General features: G+C 41.2%; 1 protein-coding gene and 1 pseudogene across 4 annotated transcripts in view; both read left to right on the plus strand.

Annotated features, from left to right (window-relative positions):
- Positions 1–4337, plus strand: part of LOC143123356 (adhesion G protein-coupled receptor E5-like) — a 48590-nt gene extending 44253 nt beyond the window's left edge. For 3 of the 4 annotated variants that reach the window (XM_076284714.1, XM_076284695.1, XM_076284703.1), the window contains 5 exons: positions 1714–1946; positions 2147–2213; positions 2462–2553; positions 2960–3122; positions 3376–4337. In XM_076284714.1, coding sequence (XP_076140829.1) covers positions 1714–1946; positions 2147–2213; positions 2462–2553; positions 2960–3122; positions 3376–3696 — 876 coding nt within the window. In that variant the 3' untranslated portion in view covers positions 3697–4337. Of the gene's footprint in view, positions 1–1713; positions 1947–2146; positions 2214–2461; positions 2554–2959; positions 3123–3375 lie in introns of those variants that run through there. The other variant, XM_076284722.1, reaches the window with a different exon arrangement.
- The window catches only part of LOC143123348 (uncharacterized), a 685973-nt pseudogene that overhangs the window by 246855 nt on the left and 415610 nt on the right, over positions 1–23508 (plus strand).

The following is a 23508-nucleotide window of genomic DNA, read 5'->3' on the forward strand; positions in this document are numbered from 1 at the left end:
GAAACTTGGCGTGCATTCAGAGGGTGTCATAATGATCCTACACTTCCAATTTCGTGCAGTTTTGACTATGTTAGGTCACAGATACCTGCGATTACAACACCTCATTTTTACTTTTTTGTGTTTAACTAGGTGGTGCTATACAGGAAATGAGTGGTTATGGAATGGGTTGACATTGCCCCTTGAGATCAACATACAAACAAAAATGGTCCTCCTAAACCATACGGTTCTCGAGATATTCACAGAAAACTGTGTCTGCCCTACCCTCCTTTCGGGGGGTCCAGTCCAGCGGGGGGGGGGGCTACAGATCAAAACGAAAAACGATGGTACCATGCTATCCATGTGGGGTTACATGCCCACCAAGTTTCATGTACCCCGGTCTTTCAGTGTCCCGGGAATCCTTGACGGAAATTTGGACATGCGAAAAAGAAAAAAAAGAAAAAAAAATCTGACTAAACATATATGACCTGCGCTGCACGGCGGTCATAATAATAATACTACTACTACTACTACTACTAATAATAATAATAACCCAGACCTACCTGCACCTCATCCGGCCTCACAATGTGCAATATGTGATTTTAATGAAAACTCTCTCTGTCTCTATTATCTGCAGTGTTTGGAATAATGCCGTTTAAAAGAACGGCATTAGGTAACAACGTTATTTTTTCACTAACGGGGTAATCTAACTCATTGCTTTTCCCATCGTTACAACGCCGTTAACGTTACTGGACGTTAAATGTCGTTACAACGCCGTTAACGTTACTGGACGTTAAATGCGGTGTGTTACTATGCATTGATTGAATAAACTGTGTAATCCGAACTCACCCTGGCTCACAGCTAGTGAGGAGGTGGGTTAATAACGACCTAAGCGATTATGATTGGCTAAGGCAGAGTCATGTTTCATGATAGCCAATCAGAGCCAGTGTTTTTACACACTTGCCAGCACACGTGCCACACACACACGCAACAGCTAAACTAGAGATTCAACAATTTTTTTAAGGTGCAGATATAAGTACTACTTCAAATTCATCAAGGCAAGAATGTGCATGTAATGTGTACATTATGTCCAGGATCGAAGACTTTGTCGACATCCGTTGTAAGCAACTCTAATTTAATGAAACATCTCACACACGCATCTAAAGCTAGTGGCCAAAAACACAGATACTTTCACCACAGATGATAGCTCGCCATCCACTAGCAAAGAAGGACTCGGAGCAAAGTCCTCCAAGCAGCAAAAGCTAGATCTTTCTGTCTCACAACAAAAACCCATGACACAGGCTGAAGTCAACCTGTCTGTCAATGTGCAATATCTTGAATTTCCCCTTGGTGATCAATAAAGTATCTATCTATCTATCTATCTATCTATCTATCTATCTATCTATCTATCTAATAAATATTGAAAGTTCTACCCATTTCAACTGGCTGCTCAAAACTGCTCAAAAAATCAAAATTCTTTGACATATAGCAACTTTTTTTTTGTAACAGTAACGCAAATAGTTACTTTCCCTGGTAACGAGTTACTCTTATCATAGAGTAATTCAGTTACTAACTGAGTTACTTTTTGGAACAAGTAGTGAGTAACTATAACTAATTACTTTTTTAAAGTAACATTCCCAACACTGATTATCTGATGATGCATGACAAAGTCCTGAATATACGGGTTATAGAATTTGGAAACACCAACACAAGACATGTTCTCTTTGTCTCCCCTAGGTGCTGTGTAAGATGCTGTCAGGAGTCCTGCATTTCCTCTTCCTGTGCTGTTTCGTGTGGATGTCCATAGAGGCTGTGCTGCTCTTCCTGTCTGTACGGAAGCTCAGGCAGGTCAAACCTAACGAGCGGGTGGGACTACAGTGGAAGCTCAGCATCCTGATTGGCTATGGGATCCCGCTGGTCATAGTGAGCGTATCTGCAGTAGTAAAGCCTGATGGATATGGCAGTCAGGAGTAAGTAAAAGAAAATTGACTACATGTTTCCTTTTTTCCCTCCAATTCAATATACAACAGATCACAAATTAAATTCTTCACAGGAATAGTATGTATCACAATACCAATATCACACTTTACTTTTTTAGTATGGGAAACTGATGTTGTTTGTTTGCAGTTTTTAATGTATCCATTGCTTTGTACTATTTTTTTTTCCAAAGCTGCTGGCTTCAGGGAGAGAGTGGATTCATCTGGAGTTTTGTTGGTCCTGTGTGCTTCATTCTGGCTGTGAGCATCAAATTACAATATGACAACAAGCCAGTAACAAACATGATTTTGAAATGCACAAAAACCCATGTAAACAATATTAGAACGTACATATGCTAAGATAGATGCAGAAAGACTGACCAATTTTGATGCAGAAGAATGAATGAAAAATAACAGACACAAAGGATGGTCCTAGCAGGAAAAAGGAAATCTGACACTTGTTTCTCTCTCTCTCTCTCTCTCTCTCTCTCTCTCTTAATGTCATCCAGGCAAACATCATACTCTTCCTCACCATCTTCGTCACTATCCACTCCACCCTGATGGAGGCACGCAGTGACGTGTCAAAGGTCAAGTACAACAGGTAAGATACCAACACAGGAAACTCACAGACACACAAACACACGCAAGATAGGCCAGCTACATATGAACACCACTGCACATTTTTCTGATGTCATCCTACGGTTGCTGAGTGACGTTCGAATGAGTTGACGGTCATATTCAAATTTGCAGTGGCCTCTTCATTTTGAATATGACCGTCAACACATTCGAATGTCACTCAGCAAACACAGGATGACATCAGAAGAAAAATCTTATTTTTTTCACAAAGCTTTATGCATGACGGTAAGAAAAACACATGGAAGATAGGCCAGCTGTATATGAAATCACACACATATATAAACAGATACACACACACACAATGAGATACAGAAAGAGAGACTACACTGATGATTGTTTCACCCCTGATATGTCCACATATCTCTCTACAGAGTCTTACTGTTTAAAATCACAGTCCAATTTGTCATCCTCGGTTGCCCTTGGATACTGGGTCTACTAGCATCGCATAGCCACATTCTAGATGTTCTTTTCCTGTTCCTAACCTCTCAACAAGGAACCGCCATATTCCTGGTCCACTGTCTCTTCAACATAGAGGTAAGCCTACGGCAATTAACAGGACATAACTATGATCTATGATGTACTCATGATCACGGTTATAGCTAATTTGCTACTATGAGGTGAAATACCACCATAGGGTCCAGTGTATACACAAAACTTGCCATGCTGAATTTACAGGTTGTAATTTGTAATGTTTTGCCCAAACAATCCCCCCCCCTACTCTCTCTCTCTCTCTCTCTTCTCTCTTCCTCCACCCCTTCTCTCTCTCTAACTGTCTCTCTGTGTGCAGGTGAGGCGCCAGTACAGGACATGGTGGCAGAGGTTTGGTCCGTCCGACACACCAACAGGCTCCAGCACTGGAGCCACAGTCACCATCAGTCTGACCAAGCAGCCCAACACTGCGGCACCACCCTCTCCAATACCCAACACTGCGGCACCACCCTCCCCAATACCCAACACTGCGGCACCACCCTCTCCAATACCCATCCCAGTGGCACCACCCTCTCCAATACCCATCACTGCGGCACCACACTCTCCAATACCCACGCAATGGCTTCACCCTCTCAAATACCCAATGCAGCGGCACCACCCTCTCAAATACCAAACATAGTGGCACCACCCTCCCCAATACCCAACGCAGCGGCACCACCCTCTCATATACCCACGCAATGGCTTCACTCTCTCAAATAACCAACGCAGTGGCATCACCCTCTCATATACCCACGCAATGGCACCACCCTCTCAAATACCCAACGCAGTGGCAACACCCTCCAATACCCAATGCAGTGGCACCACCCTCAAGCAGGGACTAGCAAGCAGGGACTCAAGGGACAAGACTGACTGACTAGTGTACACACACACACACACACACACACACACATACACACACACACACACACACACTTAACCAACGACTTCAAAGGCAGTGCTATCAGTCCATTTCTCTCCTTGAAAGTAATACATTTTAGGAACATTGCTCCCCCCTCTATGTATTCATTAAGTCTATTCATTCATGTAGGCCCTAGGCCCTTTTTTGGTTTTCTCATTGAGCAAGTGCTTTAATGTGTTATATTTTGACAAAAGCTCCTGAATAGAAGCCAAAGTAAGCTGCAAGTAAAATGTGGATAGTCACTGTTTATAATGTACCTGCTCTTTTGATTTGATTTGCTGTGCTTGTTTAAACTTGTTTTGTCGAGTGCATTGTGTTGCCTTGTGTGTGAAATGTGCTGGGGAAATAAAATATCACTCGACTTGGCTGACCTTTTTTCCAGATATACAGAGGAAAGTTGTTAAATTCCTGATATTGTTCAGTTGAAAATATATGGAAGCCCGTTCCCGCCACTTGAAGAAAAGAAACTGCCAGATACGAAGTCAAAATTATGAGATTTAAAGTCATAATTATGAGATTTTAAGTCATAATTATGAGATACAAAGTCAACATTTTGAGATTAAAAGTCATAATTATGAGATATAAAGTCATAATAATGAGATATAAAGTCGTAATTATGAGATTTAAAGTCATAATTATGAGATTTAAAGTCATAATTATGAGAAATAAAGTCATAATTATGAGATTTAAAGTCATAATAATGAGAAATAAAGTCGTAATTTTGAGATTGAAAGTCGTAATTTCGAGATTATTAGCCTACACGGAATAGGTCATGTTGTGTCAGACTCCGTCAACACAGTCACTCAGCAAACACAGGATGACCTCAGAAGAAAAATCTTATTTTTTTCACAAAGCTTTATGCATGACGGTAAGTAAAACACATGGAAGATAGGCCAGCTGTATATGAAATCACACACATATATAAACAGATACACACACACACAATGAGATACAGAAAGAGAGACTACACTGATGATTGTTTCACCCCTGATATGTCCACATATCTCTCTACAGAGTCTTACTGTTTAAAATCACAGTCCAATTTGTCATCCTCGGTTGCCCTTGGATACTGGGTCTACTAGCATCGCATAGCCACATTCTAGATGTTCTTTTCCTGTTCCTAACCTCTCAACAAGGAACCGCCATATTCCTGGTCCACTGTCTCTTCAACATAGAAAAGGAACGCTAGATAGACATGTCAGTATAGCCCAGACCAGTCATTGTAGCCTAATTGTAGCCTATAGGCCTATCTATTGATATCTATTGATAGCTAAGCGATGGACTCGATTATTGAAGATTATTTCAGATGTAAGTATACAAATGCTGAGATTTTGTATCATTTATCTCAGGAGCACAACATTAATATTAGTAAAAGAACTCTAGAAAGAGCACTTCAGAGGAATCAGCTGTGGCGAAGACGCAATAAGGCAGACGTCAGAGAAGTAGCTGATTTCATCCATCGCCAATTACAGTCCTCTGGCCAACAACATGGCTACAGGTGGATGCAACAAAAGTGTTGGATGGCAGGGATCATCACGGACAGAGAGACCGTTCGTCTCTTGCTGCGTCAAATGGATGGTGGTGGCGTGGATCTGCGTGCACGGCACCGTCTGAGACGTAGAGTCTATGTCAGTCGTGGCCCTAATTATGTGTGGCACATAGATGGATATGACAAATTAAAGCCGTATGGGATATGCATCAGTGGTTGTATTGATGGGTTCTCGCGAAAGATTATCTGGCTACACACCCACTCTACTAACAGCGACCCACGTCTTATAGCGGGGTATTTCATTGATGCAGTAATGGAGCATGGTCGCCCATCAAAAGTGAGATTGGATCGCGGGACGGAGAACACACACATTGCCGCAATGCAAAGTTTTCTGCATGGCAGTGAAAACGGCATTTCCCCAGACTGTGTCACTCTAGGTCCAAGCACGGGGAACCAACGTATTGAACGCTGGTGGTGTACGTTGCGGAGTGAGTGTGCTCAGTTCTGGATGGACCATTTCGACCAGTTAAAGGCTGATGGTCTCTATGATGACAGCTTCATCGACAAGTCCTTAATCCAGTTTTGCTTCCAGGAGGTGATACAGGTAAGGGGCCTAAAATACTGCTGAGAACGTTTAGGGACTATAGGCCCACCCCCCTTCTGCGCAGCGCGCAAGTGTCGGAGTGGTCACCAAACTAGGCTTCCCCAACTTCCAATGTGTCAACCCAGTAACAGATCAGTAACAGAAACAGATCATTGCTTCCCAAAGCAACGAAAGTAGTTAGTCTAGGCTACTTATCACTTTATTTACATAGCGAAGACAACTACATTTAGCCTGGCTCCGCCTGCATATCTTCGCTAAGTGTCATTATGGTATCGACCTATGCGCGCGGGCAAGTAAACTGAGCGACTGCTGGGAGGGGTTAGGCCTACTAAAGATGCCACTGGTCCGTTGAGTGCGCTCACAATGGGAGTTCGTCTGTCATGCTGCAAATTAAATAGCCCCGACTTTAAAAGCGAAACTGATGCCACAACCGGTGTGGGTTTGCCAAAGTAGCCTATGCTACAGGCTGCATTTATTACAGAAAATCAGCGACATAGCATGTAGGTATAGTCTACACTGTGCCTATTTAAAGACAGGAGCATACTGTAGGCCTAAGCTTGCCGCGACAACAGCAGTCACACTATCAGGCGCACCAGCAGGAATGAATGGTAAGCGTATCAACCCCTCCGCGCGCAACAAAACATTGAAAGGCTTAATAATATTTGTCCGTTTCCCGGTTTCGTTTGTGCATGGCAGTTAAACCAGCAATAGACCAGCAACACCAGCTAAAATGACCAGCTTGAGGTGGTACGACAAGCAAAACCAGCTGAATTACCATCATAAGCTGGGAAAACCAGCTGATCGGTATGTTTTCGCAAGAGTTTTGCTGGTCTAGCAGGACAACCATCATAGGGTGGTCTAACAAGCTGGTTAACAAGCTGGTCAACCAGCAAACCACCTTTAGCTGGTCAGGCTGGTTTTTCCAGCAGGGAAGTCACCTAGCCCACAACTTCTGTAATTGCTGCGTGCGTTTGTTAGGCTAGTATTCCCTCTCCTGCTCAAACAAAAGGTGCGTACATTAAAGTTGATTTTGAAAACGTGTTTACACATTTTAAAGAAAATTGTAAATAGCCTATTGTCGAGCAGTTAATGGGATACTACAGTTGTGAAGCAGTTGGGATGTTATGGTAGGCTAACTTTGTGTGAACACACACAGGGGAAATTCTCTCTTGTTGAGTTGCCTGATGGTACGCACAGTGCGTACGGCCGTAGGCCTACACCTGCAGGCGCGCCCCGATGCTAAACGGTAGGCTAGGTCATCAGGACATAAACAAAATGCCTCATCCTCTAATAACCACAATATGAAGTGGACTAAATAAAAACATGATGTTGGGATAAACACCGACAGTATAGGGGCCCACTAAAGATCGTCGCACCCCTAGTGAACCATTAGCTCCGCCCCTGAGTCCAGGGCAGCTCTGATGTGAAATACAGTGGATGGGAAAAGCTAGGCTATAATATTTTTTCCCCTACACATCAAATTGATGTACTCATGTTTCTTCACTTACTGTATCTAACAGGAGGAGCTTAATGAAGTTGCTGCTATCTGGAATGACCACCGCATAAGGGCATCTCACAATCCGAGGGCCCCAAGTGGTCGCCCATCCATGCTATATGTGGTTTCCAACCTCTACGGGGCACAAAACTTTGGTCAGCAAGTTGATAATGCCAGGATTGACCTTTGTCTGGAGGACTGTTCATTTAAAGACTATCCTTGTGATGAGGATGTCTATCACATTAGCACTGAACTGATGACAGAGCACAACCTCCTGATGTCCACTGACATCTATCAAATCACTGACCTTTACCTGAAACTTCGGGAATTAGTTCGAGATGGTCTAGGGGAATAAATATGTTCTTACAATCGATCATCATGTTGACCAACGTCTCTGGAGACCCTAAATATAAACAGTATTCAGTGAAGTCAAAAAGAAATCTGTCATAAAATAGATGTTTAGCCTAAACTTATAAAATGTTGGTGGGTAGTGGAGGGGAGGGGGGTAGCCTACTGAGGTGTTCTGCCAGCTAAACGGTGTCCCTTAAAATAATTGTCTATTACTAAGCTCCAATGTGCTAAATATTTAATGTTGAGCAAATGTACTGTTGGCAATTTTAAATTCATATTAAAACCCATGTTCAAATCTATTTTATGACAGATTTCTTTTTGACTTCACTGAATACTGTTTATATTTAGGGTAAGGCTATTTGCACCCCTGGTACAATTGAACATGAACTAGCTAATTGTTGCAATCAAAACCGATTTCTTGTTCAAAATTGCGCACCTTCTCTCCAGAGACGTTGGTACACATGCACACTCACTCCGCCAAAACGCATGAGATGGGAATCGACCCCCCGGTCTCCCACGTGCCAGCCCTTGCCTGTGACCACTGCACTATCTTAGGAGTACCTGTGTTTCCTACCTGTGTTTGTGCTACATGAGCTGCAGTAGGCCTAATACTTTGTTGAATTCATATCTAAAATCGGGGTAATTGTCATACTCAATTGGCAATTCCAAGTAGCAGCCACATGTGTGGGCAATGGGCCGTCTCTGCAGACCTTGCAACTGCGTGAAGGTCACACTAATGCTCTTACCAAGAAGCAGAGCAGAGCCTGTGCAAGGAAAAGAGACAAGTGCTGTGTGTCGGATTCTCTAAGGTATGTGCCAAGATACTTTCCAATTTGCTTCTGCTGATTATTCACAGTAGTAGGGTATGAGAGAGACCTCATCACCTTTCTCAATGTAGGGTGAAGATTTTCATAGGCTACTGAAATTCCCTCTAACTCTGACCTAAAGGGTGCCATCACATTGCTCCACTGCTCGATTACAAAGGCAGGTTATTGAATCAGCTTTTGGTGGGCAAGCTCCTCCAAGAGCTGTTCAATATTATCAGCAGTTGGCACTCTTCGACAGCTATGGAGATCCATTACTTCTAGCAATTCTTCCTGATCCACACTTTCAAAATCTGAACGGCAAGAATCAAGGACCATTCGCTCTGACTCTGTAACATACCTGAGGAAGATGTCAACAAGAGCACTTTTAACACAGCCCAAGGCAGCTTGCTCCAAAACTATTGGGGCCATTTTTATAGGCAGATACTTCTTTTTTCGCCAACCAAGTACAATGATTCTGCCAATGCTTTCCCACTGTTGCCTACCAAAATCATGGCGTAAAAAAGGCACCTTAAAAGCATTGCCTATTGTACATTGCTCATTAAAGTCCTGCCAAAATTCAGTCAGCACATCCCTTAAAACACCGCCTTCATCAACTGCCTTTTCCAACCTTCCATTGGGAAGAACCACTTGGATGTAAACGTCATCTAGCATGATACTCTCATCACAAAAATTTGAAATGAGTTCTCTCAGGATCTGCCCACGATGAACAACAAGGATTTTCTTCATTCTTTCACTCTGAATAATAGGCACATGGGTGATATCTAGGATTGGAATAGGTGAACTTATTGCTTGAGGAGAGATTTGTAAGGTATCATCAAGACTGACACTATCCACATCATGTAGGTGTCCTTGGAAGAAGGTAACTGTGCCACTATCCTCGAAGACATCTACAGCAATGGCTGCATCAAGTTCACTCACACTAGGCAAATCTGACATGTCAATAGTGGAGTAATCTAAGGGGACAAGATCACTGTTTGTGTCGGACAGGACATTGCTGCTTCTAACATATATGACATCGCTGGGGTTTGTCTCTTCACCTTCAGCCAGAAGTGTACTAGGCCTAGGGGGATTGGAGGAGGCTGTATTCTGCATGTCTTCCCCTTCCTGTGTAAGCGTGCCACTGTTATCAAGGCAACTAGCCTTCTTCTTTGTGGTTGAATAAAACCGTAAAATGGGCAGCTTTGTTTTTTCGTACAGTTCTCCAACTGTAGTCTGGTTATCTAATGGGTGCTCTTGAAAATCTGTAAGATCAATGTGAAAATCTGTAACAAGTCAAGTCAAGTCAAGTCAACTTTATTTCTATAGCACATTTAAAAACAACTGAGTTGAACCAAAGTGCTTACAAACAAACATAAAACAATGACAATGGTACAACAACAATAATCACATAACATGGGGGGAAATAAATAAATAATTGAAATAATAAACAAATTGGTCAAAAATAAAATAAAGAATAAAGAGTGTGTGTGTGTGTGTGTGGGGGGGGGGGGGTATTAAGGTAGATTAAAAGCTTGGGAGAAAATGAAAGTCTTTAAGTTAGACTTAAAGCAGTCAATGGTTGGAGAGGACTTAATATGTACAGGTAGACTATTCCAGAGTTGGGGGGCAACAACAGAGAAGGCTCTATCACCCTTACTTTTAAGGCGTGTTTTGGGGATATAGAGAAGATTCTGAGATGAAGACCTAAGTGATCTTGGAGTGCTGTAAGGAATTAGTAGGTCACCTATGTAACTAGGTGCCAAACCACTGAGGGCTTTGAAGACAAAAAGTAAAATTTTAAACTTAACTTTGTGCTCCACAGGTAACCAGTGCAGCTTAGCCAACACAGGAGTTATATGCTCACGTTTCTTAGAGCCACTTAATAATCTAGCTGCTGCATTTTGAACTAGCTGAAGTCTGTTGAGAGTGGAGTGGGTCAGGCCTGCATATAAGGAATTACAATAATCTAGTCTAGATGTTATGAAAGCATGTATAAGAGTTTCAAGATCGGAGGACAAAAAGGGCTTCAGTTTGGCAATGGTTCTTAACTGGAAAAAGCTGCCTTTGACCACACTATTTACTTGCTTATGAAAATGTAAAGAGGAGTCAAAGAAAACCCCAAGATTCTTTACTTCACTGTGGCAGTTTGCAGAGAGAGGTCCTAGTGCATTTTTCAAGATAGAAACATCGCTTGGAGGGCCAAAAATAATTATATCAGTTTTACTTTCGTTCATTTGAAGAAAATGTCTTGCCATCCAGCATTTGATGTCACTGAGACAGTTAAAAATATTATCCAAAGAACAAATGCCATTAGTGTTAACAGGCAGGTAAAACTGAGTGTCATCTGCATAGCAGTGATACTGAATGTTATACTTTTTAAAAATTGAGCCAAGGGGTAGCATATAAAGAGAGAATAAAAGAGGGCCCAAAATGGAACCCTGAGGAACACCACATTTTATAAGGGCAGAGGAAGAGGAGAAATTGCCTAAACTAACTGAAAATGATCTATCACTAAGATAAGAAGAGAACCATTGCAAAACAGAACCCTGGAGACCAACTTCATCCTCCAAGCGTTTTAATAGGATGTTATGGTCAATGGTGTCAAATGCTGCACTCAGATCAAGAAGCACCAAGAGGGCGCAAGATCCAGAATCAACTGCTAAGAGAATGTCGTTTTGGACTTTAAGCAAGGCCGATTCAGTGCTGTGCAGAGATCTAAAACCTGATTGGAATTTATCACATATATTGAACTCACTTAGATAAGAAGAAACCTTTTCTAGTATCTTTGACAGAAAAGGTAATTTAGAAATAGGCCTATAATTCTTCAGGTCACTGGGCTCAAGGTTAGGTTTCTTAAGTAAAGGTTGCACAATTGCACGTTTAAAACCTGAGGGGACCACTCCATTGGTTAGTGAGTGATTAATTATGGTCAATGCAAGAGGGCAGATGATGGTAAAAACTTATTTAAAAAGGCGTGCAGGTAAAACATCTAATTGGCAGGATGTAGTAGATTTCATATGGGAGACCACCTCCGAAAGCTGGGAGGAAGATATAGCCTGAAACTGTTGGAGGCAGCTAGGTGAAAGTTCTATCACTGAGGGATCCGAATCTGGAGGTGAGATTTGAGATTTTATTTTGTCAATTTTATTGATGAAGTTGAGGAACATCTCACAGATTTCTGTTGAAGGGGCAAGAGTAGATGACGCAGAGGCAGGATTTATAATAGAGTTAATGGTATTAAATAAAACTTTAGGCCTATGAGCATTATTGTTGATAAGCTGAGCATAATACTCAACCTTTGCTGCCTTAACAGAGTTTTGGTAGGTCTTTAGAGAATCTCTGAAAAGGTCATAGAAGACCTGAAGCTTCTCTTTTTTCCATTTGCGCTCTGCTTTCCTGCAAGATTTTCTAACAGAACGGGTCGTGGCATTTAACCATGGAGTGGTGATAGTTTTGACACGCTTTTGTTTTAGTGGGGCAACACAGTCTAAGGTCTCAAGACAGGATGCATTAAAGAGAGTGACTAATTCTTCAATGTCAGAGCAGGTGGAAATAGCAACAGAGATAGTAGGTGAGTGAGAGAGGATGAAAGTATTAGAGAATGTTGTGGCTGTGGTGGAATTAATAGAACGGGCAAAGGAATAGGACTAACCCTAACCCTAGGAATAGGAAACAAAATAGATTCAAATAAAATCAAAAAATGATCAGAGACCCCAACATCCATAATTTCTAAGTTGGAAACATTGAAACCATAGGACAATACTAGGTCTAATGTGTGGCCTTTCTGATGTGTCGGGGCCATAACAGATTGGACAAGATTGAAAGAGTCCACAAGGCATAAAAAGTCCTTAACCAAAGGTTTTGATGGGCAACAGATGTGAATGTTAAAATCCCCTAAAATCATGAAATTGTCAGAGCGAGAGGCCATAAAAGATAGTAGATCAGCAAATTCTTGAATGAAATTACAATTAAGCTTAATTTTTGGTGGTCGGTAAACTAATGCACAGAGGGGGGTGGCATTTATCTTTACAAGCTGTACCTCAAAAGTGGAGAACATATCAATTTGTACAATTCTACATTTAAAGTTGTTATTATAAACAGTGACCAGACCACCTCCACGACCAGTAGCCCTAGGGGAATTCATGAAGCTGCAGTGAGGAGGGCAGAGTTCTCCAAGTGGAATGACGTCGTTACCGCTGAGCCAAGACTCCGTTATAAACAAAAAGTCCAGGTGATGAGACGTGAAGCGGTCGTGTAAAATGGAAGTCTTGTTACAAATAGATTGTGCGTTCAATAATGCAAATTTGACGGGAGGAGGGTCTTGCGCATGCTGCAGAACTTCCTGCGGTGAACCAGCTGTGAGAACTTTTACCTTCGGATGAAGGTCTTGCGGCGGTTCAGGCGCAGTCTGACATGGTGATGTGACATTCTCAGCAGCTCCATCAAAGTTGTCCAAGATGTGAGAGACAGATTCTCGCTGCGTTGTTGGTCGCTGTAGATTCTCCACTGACACTGAGTTGTTTGCGGGAGCGGACTGCTCTGGAAAACCGCGTTGATTAAGCAAGAAATCCCATGGAGATGATGGAGGGATGCTTTCGTCTGTCGCACGGATGATAGAGCGACCTGCGCCTCTGTGCAAGTAGCGTTTCCGCCTGAGGATCCCCGCTGCCCGGCAAAGGTGGAGCACCTCGATGTTGATGGTGTCGGTGGAGGCGAACTGTCGAAGTTCAAGGGGTGTGTACTGAAAGTACAAAGTAACATTTCCCTCTGAATTTTTTTGATCAGGAAAAAACAAGTTTATGGCTTTTTCAATCAACTCATCTTTCCTACAATCCTTGAACACACATATTTTTCTTGTACCCCCTCCTTTTTTGGCCCTCACTTGAAAAAACTGCTCTTTACGGAAATTCAGCCATCCCATTTCTATTTTCCTTTCACTCTTCTGAGCATTTCGACTTGGTACCTTCTCAGACAAATGTTCACGATCCCCACTTCTTGATATCTTGGATTTCAGTCGCTCAAAAAGTTTAGATTTGCGGGCAACAGGACAATTTCCCTTCTGTCTGCAATATCCAAGGACAGCCAGTCGGTCCCCATAGGATGGTAGATACGTAGTTAACTGGGCATCTGTCATGACAAGTAGGACATTGGGATCAATCTACAAAAACAAAAAAGAAAACACACATTAAACCAATCAACTATTTAGCAATAGATAACATAGCATTTTGCTTTTCTTTTGCAATGTTTGTGTCTGATGACTTAATCGATTTCTTTGTGCATTCATATCAATCAAATTGCAGTGAGGTTGTTTTGGTTGGCATCTCTTCAAAACAAGGCAATTGTATTTTAACTACCCAAAACTGAAATTGAGCAACTTTGCCGTTTAACAGACTAGTTTCCTTATCCTTTTCCAGTTGCTGTATGGTTTCCTCCGGTACATTCCGCAACCTCAAGAAGTCACACAGCCCATCCATCCTGTGACAGGCCAACACAAATATATAATGAAAGGACGAAAGGCCAACAACATTGTGATACATTTAGAACAACAATGCACTACCCTCTGCACATTCTATAATCAATTTTGTTTTGTTTATTATTTTGAGCATCACATCAATAGGAATCAATCAGATGGAAGAGATATTTGACCTGCTGGACAACGTTGACACCCCTGGGTTAGGTAAAATTTCACAGCCAGCCTTATCTGACCATTCATCAATATATGTTGATTAATGACAGCTGACCAGCAACATGTTTTGTGTTCATACTTTTAAAAATAAAACTATGTTGTCACTGTAGCCTATTTCATGTTTCAGGTTTATCTTTCAGCACATCTATGCCAACAGATACTTTGCAGAGGGAGAATAAACCCAAGACTATGCTGCCATAAGCAAACAACCATCACCCTCACCTAAGACGTCACTGGGAACATAGTCTCCGTGTCATGAAAATAAACCAGTGTATGGTACAATTACACTGTATGGCTTTAGCAGATCAATTTACCTGTGTTAATCATGGGTTTCTTCTCCTTCCGTAGAGCATCCGTTGGCTGAATATGTGCTGAAAGATAAACAAGAAATAAGCTACATTCACAACATAGTTGTATTTTTAAAGCATATGCACACAAAACATGTTGCTGGCCAGCTGTCATCATCAATCAACAAATCTCAATGAATGGTCTGATAAGGCTGGCTGTGAAATATAGCCTAACCCCGGGGTGTCAACGTCAAGCAGGTCAAGGACCCCTCAGCTTATAGTGACACAGTAAAGGGACTCCCTATTATGTAAAGTTTAAAATTAATGCAGTGATCCTCACTATTTTTTTCACAAGAGCCACATTGGCAGTGCAAAATCAAAGAGAGCCACTTTTACGACAACATACTAACTCACCTTTGCAAATGTGCATTTCTACATATAAATATCCCACAAAAAAAGAAATAACACAGCCAATACAGCTAAATATATACAGTCAATGCTTAATAACTTCCTTTCACCTTCATTATTTGGGTGAAGGAAGAAGTATAATTCAGATGTTTTTTAGTGCGTTTTTGTAGTGCAGTATTGTATGTTTATGAAGCACATTTGAAAAAATATATTGGCTGTGTTACCACATACATCCTACAGTGGGTTAGAAATAACACAGCCAATACAGCTAAATATATACAGTCAATGCTTAATAACTTCCTTTCACCTTCATTATTTGAGTGAAGGAAGAAGTATAATTCAGATGTTTTTTAGTGCGTTTTTGTAGTGCAGTATTGTATGTTTATGAAGCACATTTGAAAAAATATATTGGCTGTGTTACCACATACATCCTACAGTGGGTCCCCTTTAGAAATGGCCACATAGCACATTCGCACTTTCCGTGATACACGCTGCTGCATGAAATGTATTACAACTTATCGCCACAAGGTGGCAGTTTAAGTCCGTTGTAGCATTGCCGGTAAACAGGGCAGCGGAATGCATTCAAAGGCGTTGCAAGTGGCAGTGAGATACTGTAAGCAGAACGAAACTAAAGATCACCTCGTTAAAGTCATACAAGTAGACTAGGCTAAATCAGAGCCTACTTTTGTTTTTATCAAGCTGGGGCCAGAGATGATGGCATTTGGCGAACTGTTTAGGCCTACTCAAAATGAGTGAAACCAAATTTGGCGAAATCTCGCCAAAGCTGCATGCGAGACACCAATTATAGCTTGACGAGCTGCATGTGGCTCGCGAGCTGCGCAACGAGTAACACTGTTCTACTGTGTTTGGTTCCAACGTGAGGCACTTTTGAATATTATTGGCGGCCTTCTTGGATTTGACCTCTCCCGGGCCTCAGAGGTCAAATTTGACTTCCCTCCCAATCTGAAAATAAACCTCATGGTATAACCTAACTATGGTAGAAGTTTCATGTTTCTTTCAAAAAGTGCACAATTCCCCTTGATTTGAGTGTTTAACCGCTGTACTATTTTAAACCAGACCAAATGCCTACAGTATCGTATTCATCGCGTACAGAGTAGCCTATGACTGACCAATGTGATTTTTCAAAATCGTGTGTAAAGCTATTTTCATGGTGAGAAGCAGCTAGCAGGTAAGGGATAACGGCCGCCGAGGTGTCCTGTTATACGGAATTAATGGACGAAGGCGAGGGGAAAATTATGGAAGCCCGTTTGCGCCACATAAAAAAAAATTCTGATCTATTATATCTCATTATTGTGAGATACTATGTCATTATTGTGAGATAGTATCTCGTTATTGTGAGATAGTATCTCGTTATTGTGAGATACTATCTCACAATAATGAGATACTATCTCACAATAACGAGATACTATCTACCTATCTCACAATAATGAGATACTATCTCACAATAATGAGATACTATGTCAGAATAACGAGATAGTATCTCACAATAACGTATTGTGAGATAGTATCTCATTATTCTGAGATAGTATCTCGTTATTGTGAGATAGTATCTCGTTATTGTGAGATACTATCTCACAATAACGAGATACTATCTCACAATAATGACATAGTATCTCACAATAATGAGATATAATAGATCAGAATATTTATTTTTATGTGGCGCAAACGGGCTTCCATAGAAAATAACTCCCCGACGTAGCGGATTCCATTAATTCCGTATAACTTGACACACCTCGAAGGCCGTTACCCGGTTGCCACTGTAAAGCCAAGCGAAGGAAACACGCGGTTCCGTTTAAAAAGAAGCCCACTAGTTCAGCTTGTTGTACAACTTTCGTTGGCCATATAACAGCGTGTCTAGAGCATATCTTGACATTTAAAATAGTATTAATGACACATTAATTATTCATAAACTTTCATTAGGCTCCCGTAATGTGCATCAGGACAACAGGGAATGTTAGAACAATATCAATGTTAAAGCCATGTCAAGTTGCCTAACGGTTGCTCGAGGTTCGAATCTAAAACACTGCTAACGTTAGCAGTGTCCCAACGGTTAGCAGCTAGCAAATAAATGCATGTCAGCTTCACGCACATTTCCAATACACGATTAAATGCACTCTGGTGAAACGTTGTGAACTGACTGAGTATTCACTGACCAACAGACAGCATATTATGAGAGCCCGAGGGCTCCATCAAAGTTCACTTGCCTAGTAAACTAGAATTATAGAAGATAGTCTAACGTTAGCTAGTCAAATATCAAGCCTAGTCTAGTACTAACGTTAACGTTAGCTGCTAGCAACTACACCCAAACGCTACTACAACTACATAGCCAGCAGTGCATTTTCCAGCAAAACATGAACTGGATGAAAAGATGAATTGTAGGTTTTACACACTAGCAACACTATGCTCTACAAATTCGCTTACCTTGCTGGATAGAGTGGTGAAGTCCCGCCCCTTCCGTTTGCCTCCATGGGACCTATCTTTCAAAAAAAATTGAATGGCAGTCTATGGCGAAAAAGAAATTATTTTCTGGTCCCGGTTGACTTGTGCCTTGAATTACCCATATGATGTTTGTCAATTTTAAAGACAATTTTTCATGTAAAGACATTTGCAGTTTGTTTCGTAACTATTGAATTACAACATTGTGAAAGATCGTAATTCCAACGACTACAAACCCATCAGTCGCGCTAGTGACGTTAGCTCATTCACAGCCACACTAGATTGTACAAGCATACCAGCAACAGGTCTTAATTGGTCTTTCCTTGCCGAAGAAAATACCATGAGTCAGAGGATTAAACACATCAGGTAAGTTGTATTCGTCCATAGACTGTACATTACATACTGTTAAGTGACATAGCAGGCAGCAAGATGCAACCGTTAACTAGCATAACAGCTCTTATCGTTTCATTACGTTGGTGACGTACATCGTTCGAGACGAGAGATGTAGTCCACTGAGTGGATTCGCACAAAACCAACATAACTTTTGAAGTCTATCGAACAACAGTACTTTCTTGACGTGAAAAATTATCTTTTAAATTCACACACATCATATGTGAAATTTGTGGCACAATTCAAACTGGACCAAAAAATAATTGTTATCTCTCCATTAACTCCCGTTCATAATTTTTTGAAAGATAGGTCCCATGGATCGGAAGTAGAAGGGGCGGGACTTCACCACTCTATTAGGAGAGGGACTGAGATGAGACGGTGTACATAGACCTCTCCAGAATATATCCCGCCTCCTAGCTTCCGTATCCATCCAACTTCCGGTCGTGGATTGTCTATGGGAAATAACATGGCGTTTTGAAAGATCGTACCTGTCAAACTCTGTAGGTGACAAAGTAGAAAAAGCTGCTGGGCAGATTGGCCTACACACTTCTGCCATCTAGTTTCCACTGGATTTTTTGATTTTCGGTGCCGTTTAAGAAATATAGTCTATAGTATATTACTTAAACGGCACCGACAATCAAAAAATCCAGTGGAAACTATATGGCAGAAGTGTGTAGGCCAATCTGCCCACCAGCTTTTTCAACTTCGCTACCTACAGATGTTTTACCGGTATGATATTTCGAAACGCCATGTTATTTCTCATAGACAATCCACGCCCGGAAGTTGGATGGATACGGAAGTTACGGAGGCGGGACTTATTCTGGAGAGGTCAATGCCACTTGCAGGTCCAACTCTGATGACGAGGTCCAACGTTTCGAACTGGAATCTCAAAATTACGACTTTATATCTCATAATTATGACTTTAAATCTCATAATTACGAGTTTATATCTCATAATTATGACTTTAAATCTCATAATTTTGATTTTAAATCTCATAATTATGACTTTAAATCTCATAATTATGACTTTAAATCTCATAATTTTGACTTAGTATCTGGCAGTTTGTTTTTCAAGTGGCGGAAACGGGCTTCCATAGTTTATCACAGTCATGGCTTTGATAAAAAAAAAAAAAAAAAACGTAAAGGGGAATTCCATCCATTTTCTCACATTTCTGTTTCTCGAGGTCACTGTCGGTACGAAAATAAATCCTGAAAACAATCGCTTTTAGCTAGCTTTTGACTTTGGCTTACACCTGAAGATTTTTTTAAACTAAGGCTTAGACTCATAGGTTAGGAGCCTTATAAGATTTTGTCTTTTAATTTAGATTTTATTATGCTGGCGGCTAATCACACAATTTTAACGTAGTTTGAAAGGGACATGATTCAGGAATAGGCTACTAAGACAGGCCCTCTTCTGTCTGACTCACCTCATGTTACTCCTGTATGCATTATAGACTGGCTTCTGACAGAAATGACGTTTTGTGCCAACATGTAGAAACACTAGGCCTACTACAGCCTTTAATTGGTGAATGGAGGTGCAAATTCCTTGCTTTGGTTATTGTCCGCGATTCACATTAACTGTAGGCTATCACGTATTGTAAACGTTTTTTCCAACTTGTGTGCCGTCGCCACATTTGATCACATTTCGCCTGCATGGATGCGCGATTGAGTGCGCATCTAAATAATATGCTAGATGCGTTCTTGAATTTCCCCTTGGAGATCAATAAAGTATCTATCTATCTATCTATCTATCTATCAATCATTTCTAAGAGGCCTATAAATGGTAATTTCTGGCATTACTACTAGCATATGAAGGCATTATTTATGTTGAAAGACGTGAAAGAAATAACACAGGCTTGCACAAATTAATCATTTAAAATAAAACGTTTCACTTTCGCTATCATTGCGAGAATAGGCTACAATATGGAAAATGTTCCCTTTCAGTCTAAACGGCTCCAAACATGTATGGGATTTCCTTAGCCTGTGCTACACCTTTCCAAGAAGTTTTGTGAAAATTGTACCGGTAGCTTTTGCAATATTGTTGACAGCCCTACCGCAGTAGTAAATGGAAGCTTTTGATAGCGCACGCCACTAACGAAAAACGGAAAATCACCAGGACAAACCACTCAGGGGTGTAAGCTACTCAGGAACCATAGGTCACTAATTTGTGCGTTATTTACGTTTAATTACATTTCAGATGCGTGTTGGTTTCCTGTAGGCCTAGTATAGCGCTTTATTCTTTCTTTATTACACGGCTCTTCTTAGTGCTGCAGAATGCTCCATTCACTTGAATGGGCCTTCCCAACGTTCGGCGGTCTGCTAATTCTGAATAACAGACTGTTGCTAAGTATAACAGACCGCTGTCAAGGAAAATGGGCTTTGTGCTTCTAAGTCAATTCTTTCATATCACTACGCAATGATTGGAACTTCATTCAAACGTGAAAGCAGACGGTTGATCAGCTGTGTTCTAAAGAATGTTTGATTCAAGTTCAGCGTGTGTTGTTGCGAACTATTTGTTTCTCAGCAAAAGCCATGATGAAACGGTAACAAATAGGCTATAGCCTAGGCTATGTAGGCTAAAGAGTCATATCGTGGGGAGTTTATTGTGTCGTTTTGGTAAGTAGCCGTGTAATAAGCGGGATAATGTATAGAACGCCGGTCATTGTCGGGAGATAGGTCCCTTCAGGGCGGAACAAGACCCCTCCGCTGCGCGTCGGGGTCCGGTTCGCCCTGTCGGGACCTATCTCCCGACAATGACCGGCGTTCTATACATTATCCCTTACTTATTTTTCTATGTCCGTATATTGGGGGGGACATTTTGGTCATATTTGAATATTGGGGGGGACACGTCCCCCTCAATGTCTATGGTGACAACGGCCCTGGTAGCAGGTCAAACATAGTCAATGGCCGATTATCTCTGCATGATGACACCACTGTTAGAGTCTTCACTGTGACCATCATTCTGAGGATTCTGGACAGTACGGTTCAGAGACCTCTAGTGATTGAACGCTTTGCTGAGGTGAAGTTAAGAGGTAACACTTTATTAATATAAATGACAATTAAGAGCATAACAATGACAAAACACAGCGTTTCAATTAGATTAGTGTGGTCAAAATTACTCCAAGACAACTGGTGTGAGACTGCAGCTTTATTATCGATACCAAGAGACTGTAACTATCAGAAACCTTGAGGTTATACTAAAAGATTGCATTCAGTGAGAAACCTATATATAAAAGTTATACCACATTATTTTAAGATTATTACAGATGTTGAAGGTTACTAAGGAAGCAAAACTCTTTTCAACAAGCTATGCCATGAATGCTGGCTCACATTAGCCCTCTTCAGACCATCAAGCCAAAGCCGCGCTAGCCAGGCCGTGCCGGGGCCATTTGGTGCTAGATAGGGGCTAGGGGTGGTGTCAAGGTGAAGGCTGGGTCAACCCGTTGTTGTGTGTGGAGCCGAGTTTAGAGATAGCGGTTAAGTTAAAGATGTTTGCCTGTCAGTAGGCAGTCGCCATGTAGCACAGTAAAAAATGAACTTATGAGTTAACTAACATAGACAAACGTCCCCCTAAATTATTCCTGCCAGTGTGTTTCATGCTATCTATAGTGTGGAATACTTTAGAGCAGGGATTCCCAAACTGTGGTACGCGTACCCCCGGTGGTACGCAAGCTGCTTCTAGGGGGTACGCGAGATGAAAAGGGCTATGGCGGACAGGTGTTAAAATGAAAATTTCATGAATAAATACATAATTTCGAATCAGGTCATAATGATATGGAAACATGAAATTAAAGGATATCATTTATAAACTCTGTATGTGTTCATAAAAAAAGGCCAGCTTATTAAACATGACGCCTGGAATAGCTAATAGAATGCGTTTTGAATGCATCAGATGGTCCGTGGTCCTTGGGGGGAAAGTTTCGCGGATATAACAGGTTTTTGAAAACAACAAAAACAGAAAGGAGGGAAGCAGCGAAGCTAGGAGTTATTTCAGATGGGCAAGAACAAGGTAACATTAAGCTAGGCTTTACATTTAACAAACTAAAGGTAGCCTAAGCCTTTCTAGGCTGTATAGCCTAATGTTGTCCAAACGAATACATCCTTGTCAGGCGTTGTTGTAGGCCTATTATAAGATATTGTATGTGGATGTAGTTAGGCTACAATGCAGGCTAACTGGGGGGGGTACACGTTTTTATGTGTTTATGTGTCGGATGGTGGGGGTACGCGAGCCGAGTCGGAATGTAGGCGGTGGTACGCGGGAGGAAAAGTTTGGGAACCGCTGCTTTAGAGAACTATCGTAAAAGCACCCATTTCCGCCCCTTTCGTTCGAAAATTTTTAAATTCTTAAAGATGTTTTATAATATTTAAAAATAGCATTTGATAAATGAACATAACATTTTCCAGTAGCCATAAGTGTGTAGATTTGAACAAAGTCAAGTTTGGTTCTTAGCAGGAGCATCTACTGCCTTCAACATCCTATTTTCTTTACTGTGCGCTAAGAGTTTGGTGCTGGGCTGGTGGGTGCCAACTCGTGCTGCACATTGTCGCAAAATCAAAATTACACTGGAGCTCCAAGAGGATTTATACATGCAGCCTTACAACACTGTTACATAGCTCATTTAGATACAAATATGTTGCGTGTGCTTGGGTTTCTTTAGGAATCTGCTGTCTTGGTTTGTATAATGAATAGTGACATACATGTAAAAGGGTGGAAATAGGTGACTGATAGCATACAGGATAGGATAGAGCTATGCGACTTTCTGTCTTTATGCTTATCCTGTTTGAAAATGGGTAGTATTTGGTGACGTTTTCACAAGGGCATGTCGAGGTGTAATCCGGAGAGGCTAGTAGCCTGACAGTCTGAACTCAAAGGTCTCGGGGATATCGTCCCCTTAGAATTATAAGGTTCTATCTGACATTTTTGTCAAAATTGAGTTATTGACATATTCTTATTCTGTGACACCTTAAGAAGATGAGGTGAGGTGTTTCTTGTAGTTGTATGCATTTTTGGACATTATATCTGAAGAGGTTTGTTCCACTTAGCAGTATAACTCTATGGAATTCTAAAACTTTGAAGCTCAATATCTCAGAACTACTCAGAACGTAGATAGAACCCTATAATTCTAAGGGGACGATATGAAGCTTGTAGACCTTGGCAACAATCACCAGATGGCCCCCAAATTACCCTAGCCTGACCTGGCTCAACGGTCTGAAGGGGGCTTTTGTTGAAGATCGGTAAAAAAGTGTAGATCTTGTAATTTAAACAAGTCGGATGAGTTGATGGTCATATTCAAAATTAAAATTAAGAGACCGCTGTAAATTTCAAATTGACTGCCAACTCAAATATCACTCAGCAACCTATTTTACCATTTCTAATCCTGTATTCGTTGTCTATCCAATTTTGTCATCAGTGACTCCAACAACAGCCGCCCCTCTCACAACTGAAATGACCAAGACTCCTGACCCAATCAGAAGTAACTATGAATATGTATAATTACCGGTAACACATAATAACTATGCACAATTCATCATTTATTAACCCTTTGTTACTTGATTTGTTC

Source organism: Alosa pseudoharengus, unplaced genomic scaffold (genome assembly GCF_046254945.1).
Source record: "Alosa pseudoharengus isolate Yale_2024_CS ecotype anadromous, Long Island Sound unplaced genomic scaffold, YU_APseudo_1.1 YU_APseudo_1.1_scf_1, whole genome shotgun sequence".
NCBI classification, from domain to species: domain Eukaryota; kingdom Metazoa; phylum Chordata; class Actinopteri; order Clupeiformes; family Clupeidae; genus Alosa; species Alosa pseudoharengus.